General features: G+C 52.4%; 1 protein-coding gene across 1 annotated transcript in view; it reads left to right on the top strand.

Moving 5' to 3' along the window:
* The first annotated feature begins 3272 nt into the window (after positions 1 to 3272).
* Positions 3273 to 7124, top strand: part of KIAA1549 (KIAA1549 ortholog) — a 135054-nt gene continuing 131202 nt past the window's right edge. Inside the window, exon 1 of the mRNA XM_045089746.1 lies at positions 3273 to 4239. Coding sequence (XP_044945681.1) covers positions 3273 to 4239 — 967 coding nt within the window. The remainder of the gene's footprint in view (positions 4240 to 7124) is intronic.

Genomic DNA, 7124 nt, shown 5'->3' with positions numbered 1-7124 from the left:
AATGTTAATAGAGTAATCCTTCTTGTGCCTGGTTCTAATAATATCTCACAAAAATTATTAACGATACCCCACTGCCTAGAAAATTATGCCCAGACCCTTTATCCAGATATTTGAGTCTTTGTTCTACCCCAGCTCCTACTTTCTCTCTTCTCTATGACTGTCTTCTTATTTTTAGCAGAAAATGTTGACTTACACCTCTAGTTCAATGGTTCTTACTCCCTTTTCTTTCCAGCCTTTTTGGAGGTAGAGTTGACACATAACATTGTACAAGTTCAGGGTATACAATGTGATGATTTGCTACATGTATATTTTGGGCAAGGTGGGTATAATCAGGCCTATCATCAGAAAAGAAAAGACTGAGGTTTGAGAGTAAGTTTTCCCCAAGAAGACAAGGTTTTATGTGAGAGAGCAGAGCTCAGAACTCAGCTCTTCCCATTCCTAGTCCAGGGCTCTCTGTTCCATTCCCTCCTGCCTTCTGGCCATCTCCAACTTTCAGGCTGTCAGTCTGTCCTTCCTGTTTCTATTCTACTCATCAGCATGAAGGGGCCTAGGTCAAAAATACAGCTGGAGGTTTACACGTATTTCGTTGAAATATTAGACACTTATATGCCACGCAAGCAACCTATTAAATATTACTCTCCTCCTTCCTTGACGAACATACCTTCAAAATGACCTGGTAGGCGAGATTCAAAAGCAGAGGGGTTCCTGGGTGGCTAAGTTGGTTAAGCGGCTGCCTTTGGCTCAGGTGGTGATCTCAGGGTCCTGGGATCAAGCCCCGTGTCGGGCTCCCTGTTCAGTGGGGAGTCCGCTTCTCCCTCTGCCTCGGTGCTCTCTCTCTCAAGTAATCAGATAACATCTTTAAAAAGAAAAACAACAAACCAAAAGCAGAATTCCCAGACTCTTTGAAATTCTGAGTAGTACGGCAGCCAAGCCATATGAGTATGAATATGGAGCTTGTTCCGCCCTCTCTGCCCACTCCTTGTTCTTGGCTTCATTCACTTGGGCTCTGTGGGCTCATCTCATCCTACCTGCACATCTCAGTTCCCTCACTCCCCGGCAAACAACTACCCATGGCTGCCTTGGGACCAGACATACCTTGGCTCACTCACCCTTTGGGAAGAAGAGGCCACAGGGGCCCTGAAAGTGAGCGTGGGGCCGACTGGTGGGGCATTCTGGGGGCCTGGGTACCAGACCATGGGGGAATGTGGGCTCCTGCTGGGGTGCTCCTTTGGCTTCTCAGACTCCTTGTCCTGTGGGGAGAGGTACAGTTGGAGGAAGCCCACTCTGGGGCCCTCCTGTAAACTGGGGCCCATTGTGCTTAGGTCTAAGGGTGGCACTGATCCTATCTCCCTCCCCAAATCAGACAGCAAACCTTTTGAGGACCCAGGCTAATTCTTCCCTCACCCCACCCCAGAGACTGTATTTTACTGGAAAACAGGAGATGGGGATTCTACTTGAGGGTCAGCCCTAGGTAAATAAACTCACCTGCCTGGTTGGTTTCTTTCTCCATACAATGAAAATTGCATGAGATAATATCCAAAATCACTATTTTAATCTTCTTTTATATCTCCCCCCACCCCCAGCACTAACACGTTATAGTATGGTGCTCAGAAGAATTTGCTGGATTTATTCTGCCTCATTTGGTATGAATGCTCTGAGGCCTTGTCTTGATCTCTTCTCAGGCACAAGTGTGCATGGGTGTGTGTGTGATTACACACGTAAGTGCCCCTACCACCCGGTTGGCCTTGGACTTCCAAGTCACACAAACTTCTAGCTGGATGATTAGAGCCCCAGGAGACTTTTTCTTAGACACTCAGGCAGAATGCATTACATCCTAACAGAGGTAACATTCAGTTTTATGCCTTCAGAGCTTGGAATCTAGGAGACCCTAGGGGTCTTTCTATAGAGAGTTGGTGACCTTGAGTCATTTCTAATATCTCTAAGTTGCAATTTTTATATCCCACTGATGTCAAACCCTTCTTAATGGCTCGGCAACCATTTTATTTTCTTTAAATTGGCTGAGAACGGAGAGGGAGACTTCTTTCTCTAACAACCCCGGTACTAGTGTAGGTGGGAGCTCTCTGGAGGCTGGGGCCAAATCTGAAAGCTTGAATCGCTTCCCTGGGCCTGTAGATACTCTGGTTCAAGACCACAAATGTATAATGAGGACTTACTGGTGCTATGGGGATCCCTAAGCTGGATAACATCATCTTGGAACTTCATACTAATTTGATTAGAGAGCAAAGGATACATTTATAAAAGATAAACTAATACTTGAGGACAAGACGATTTAAGAACCACCCCAAGGCAGTGGTCTGTAGTCCAATGACATGTTTACACAGTGAGTTCAGAGGGTGAAGAAAGACATTGAACAAGAGATCCTAGATCTCGGGCCAAGGTATCCCGGGCCAGACATGCCTGAATAGGCAGTGTTTTCCCAGAGGAACTCACCTGGAGATTGTGAGCTGAAGGCAAGGTATGCAGAACCCTCTGGAAGCTGGTGGGGAATCAATTGTTACTAACATAGCACTGTTTACGATTGGAGGCATAATGAAGTACAAAACAAATTAGGAACATCAACAAAAGCTAACTTTATCCTTTATTCTCAATTATCTTCCTCGAAAGTAACAGGTAGGTACTTCTAGAAGGGTGCCTCAGCCTTCTTCAGAGGAAGGACTACTACTGATTCTCCAGTCATCTCGCCAGGGGGAAAGGTGCCCAGGTGGGTTGGAGTCGCCAGGCTGGGTCTAGCAGGGGAGCCAGACTGGAGAGCAACCGGGATCCTTTTATCAATGGAGATGAGTCACATTTTCCACTAACCACTACAGTTTCCTAGGCAATGAGATAGTGTCTCCAACTCACACCTTTAGTCCCCTGCCTGGTGCAAGCCTTCTAAAAGGATGCAAAGATGCAAAATTGCCAAGTTCACATTCCAAGACCTTTACACCAGGTGTGTTCGGAGTTAGACGCCTGGCCCGTAGCAGCTATTTGACCGATGTTAACTCCCCTCTTGGCTTTCCACGTTTCCCCTCATCCCCAAACTCTGACTCCCCAAACGCTTATCTTCCGACCTTCTCTCCCCTGCCCAAGATAGCTGCTTTCCCTAAGAGGGCCTGGACGGGCGCGCTTCTCTCCAGCGCTGCGGCGGTTCGGTTCAGCAGGCGCCTTCTGAAGGCCTACTACGTGCGGGGTTTGCGGGCCTCCCAGGCCCACAGCGTCCTGTCGTTCCGGAACGACCCACACAGGAGGCAGAACCTCTGGAGGGAGAAAGGATGCGTGGAGCTGTGTGCGCGCGTTTCCCGCCTCCTCGACTGCACGTCGGGCTCTCGGGAAGGGAGCCCGACCTTTGCTTCGCTTTGTCCCCTCCGCAGCCCCGAAGGCTGTCCTCCGAGCGCAGGCGCCCCGCTCACACCTGCTGCCCCGCACGGAACGGAGCAGAGCGAAGCCAGGCGCCGGAGGAGGAGCGTGAGGCCCGCCGCTCTCGGGGCCGGCCAGGTTTTCCGGCTCTCACCCCTCCTCGCGGGCCTCCCTCCCTCCCGGCGCCCCCGGGAGTGGAACGCGCGGGGCCACCCGGGCGGCGGGCCCCGGGGTTCCGTGCGAGGCGGGGCGGCACCGGCCGCCGGCCCGGCCCAGGCCTCCCGCGCCTCCCCCGCGCCCCTCGGAGTCCCCCTCCAGGGAGGCGGGACCTGGGGGAGACCCGGCACCGGCCCCGCGCGGCGCAGCCCCGGCGCGCCCGAGCCCCGCGCTCGCCGCCTGGCAGCCCCGCAGGCAGGCGCCGGGCCGGCCGGGAGGTGGTGCTAGCCTCCCCGCGCCCGGGCCCGCGCGTTGCCGAGCAGCCGCTCGGAGGCTCCGAAGGGGGCGGAGCGGCGAGGCCGGCGTGCGGCTGGCGGCCCCTGTCCGCGGTTCCGGCCCCCGGCCCGCCCCCGCCTCGCCGGCCTCCCTCCGCGCCGGTGCGCGGCGCCCCGTCCCAGCCGCAGCCGCAGCGGCCGCCCCTCCCGGGCCCGACAGCGCCGAGCCCCGAGGCCGGGCCGGGGCGCCGGCCGGGACTGCCGGGGGCGCGGCGCCGACGCCGAGGCGCGGCCATGGAGGGGAAGACCCGCGCCGGGGTCGCGCTGGTCCCGGGGCCGAGCGGCCGCGGGCCTTCCGCCCGCCGCGCCCGCCGCCTCCGCCGCCGCCCGGGGCTGCTGCTCCCCGGCCTCTGGCTGCTGCTGCTGGCCCGGCCGGCCTCGTGCGCCCCAGGTAAGCACCGCCGAGACCCTCGGGCCGCGACCCTGCCTTTTTTTATTGCTGTTATTTTCCAAAAAAGAAAAAAAAAATCCTGCTTTCCCCGCCCACCCTCTTTTATTCTCCACGGCTCCCTAGCCCTCCTTTCTTGAGATGCTTTTCCGTTCTTCTCGGGCCCGGCCAATAAAAGGCACGGCGAAAATGCACCGAGAAAGCGAACGGATTCTGGCCAGTCTTGCCAAAGGTCTGCAAAGCCCCCCTGTTATCCACGGAGCCCGAGGCGGGTCTGTGGCTTCTCCAAAGGTGCCTTTATTTTCTCTGCAAAACGCAGGCACTGGAATTGTATTTGTTCATGGCTGTGCCAGTGTGGCGTGTCAGATGTTCGGGAATACTTCATTGTAGGGGCGAAGGGGTAGCCTGGGTGTGTGGGCTTTAAAACAGTGTTGCGTTACTCCGAGCGGCCCGGCGTCCCCCAGATGCAGGCAGGCTGGCGGTGTCCCCCAGTGCACCAGGACACAAAGAACATTCAAAGAAAATCTCTTGGAAAGCGCCCTGGCCATGGATCTTTCCAGGGAAATAGCTAGTGCTATTACTTCTGCAAAGGCATCAGTACAATAGAGGGGGAAAATATTGTGATTCTTCAGTGTCCGGGCATGAGAGGAGGAAGGGTTGTTTTATAATAGATGCAGTTTACTGACTGTTCGTCACCCTGGAATTAAGAGGCATCATTTATGAAGGAGCATGTGGGCGGGTTTTGTTGCTGAAATGATTTAATTCATACTGCTTCTCTGAAATGTTTACTTGTCCACACGGAGCACACACACAGGATGCTCTGGAAAGCTTCTCTGAGCTGACACCCGGTAAACCAGTGGTTGCCCCAGCACACACCCTCTACCACTTTGGGGCAGAGAAGGAGAGGTGGAATGAGCAGCTCTGGGTGGAGAGCGGCTGCACAGTGAACACAAACAGAGCCATGGAAGCTCCTGCAAACGCTCCCTTCGTGGCGGCAGGGCCGAAGGACTGCCAAGTGGCTTTGGAAGGAAATGGAACACATTTGAAGGTGTCCCTGGGACATCACTGTCAGAATTATAACCAGTGTCCTGCAGGGGATGGTACAATAGAAACACAAGAAGGGACTTTGGGGATCACAGAGTGAAACCTCTCCTCTTACTACAGGGGAGAGTGATAGAAAATTGGCTTGGTCAAGGTCATTGGCTAGTTGGGGCAGACTCATTGCTTTTCCGTTACCCCCTGCTGCCCTGTGACCTGTAGGCTTATAGGCACCTGAGGCTACTGCAAAGATTTCCCGTGGCTGGGTGGAACCCTGGCTCAGGGAGCCCTGCCAGAGCTGGGGCGACAAAACAGGTCTCTTGCAGGCAGTATACAGAGTGCAAACAACTTTCCTAACCTAGCGGCTCAGGTCCCAGTCCCGCCCTCTGTCTGTTCCAGCCCTGCGTGTCCAGAGGAGAGGAGCATCAGGGCTTTCTGTGAGAAGAGATAATCATGAAGAGTGCCCTTGGCTTTCATCTGCAAAGAAAGCCCATCTGATACTAATGGACTCATCTGTGAAGGGACCCGACGTTAATCATTTCCATTTACTGAGTGCTTTCTCGGTGCCAGGTGCTGCATTTTATAGACACGATCCAGTCCCGTTGCGAGTTGGGCGGGATTAGCCCCATTTTACAGATGAGGAAACTAAGACTTCAGGAGTTTAGGTTAGTTTGATTCCAGACTCTATGCATTTAACTTCTGCGCAGCTTCCCCATGTGCATATACCACAGATGTTGTGCAGAGAATAAGTAATTCTTTTGATAAACTTAAGGTATATAGCGGAGATGTTTGCACTGTCCCTCTGTAAGTTTCTTCTCTTAGTCGTTCCTGTTTCCCATCAACCCCTGATACAAATATTCACCCTGGACACATGAAATTCAGTGTATTTCTGTGCTGGAGCTGACATCACAGAGGTGGAGACGTCTTCCTTTCAGTAATTTGTGTTTTGGGCTCCACCGGTTTGTACAATTACTTCTAGAACAGGTGATAGAATAGCAGCTGAAGAAGTAGAGGACCCTGGGTCTGTCCCCAGAGTTCCAGTTGGAAACTCAAAGCAGGTGCAGATCCGTGCATGGACTGTTCCTTCGAGAAAAAACATCTTTAAGGTAGCCCCTCACCCACTTCTCGAAGGCTGTGACAATCCACAGTGGTGGAGGGTCCCTTCCTGATGTAGAAGACATGGGCTAGTGCGTGCTGATTGGTGCTAGGAAGAGGCTGCATTTCAGTTGGCCGGTGTCTCCTCTCTGCAACTAGGACTCTCTGGCTCCCAGTCCTGAGTGTTTCCTTTTCACCATCGGAGTGGGGATGGGGGAGGCTTTGCCGATCCCTGCCGCAGTGGTTCTGTTTCTAAAGAGCCTGATTCAGAAAATGGCATGTCTTAATCCTGTGTGGGATTTCCTGGGTTAGGCAGCAGTCCCTTTCAAGGCTGATGGAAAATGATCTCCTTCGGCAGGCTTCTCTTTCCTTGTTAACTTCTGTTAAATGGAATCCACCTTTCAGTGGGTCCCCTTATTTCAGTCTTTATTTAAATTTCTGTGTTTTATTGATTTCTTGTCTCTTTCTGTCTCATTCAGAATCTTGAATGTGCCCTTTTTTGTTTGTTTAAACATTTATAAATTTGGTCTTGACTGTTCACGGTTGTGGAAACAATGTGAAGTACTTTGGACTTGCTTTTGATTGCATTTTTTAGGCGATCCTATATCTACAATATAAAAAGAAAGAATTACACTCCATTTATTCATCTTATTCATGGATAAGTCTTTCTTAAAAATAATGGTTACTATGAAATCGATAACTTTGCAGAGATTTTGGAAATTACTAGAAGATACAGAAAACAGGTACCCATGACC

This window comes from Mustela putorius, unplaced genomic scaffold (assembly GCF_011764305.1).
Source record: "Mustela putorius furo isolate JIRA1106 unplaced genomic scaffold, ASM1176430v1.1 tig00003845_pilon_pilon_pilon, whole genome shotgun sequence".
Lineage (NCBI taxonomy): Eukaryota > Metazoa > Chordata > Mammalia > Carnivora > Mustelidae > Mustela > Mustela putorius.
This window is presented reverse-complemented; position numbering and strand designations above follow the sequence as displayed.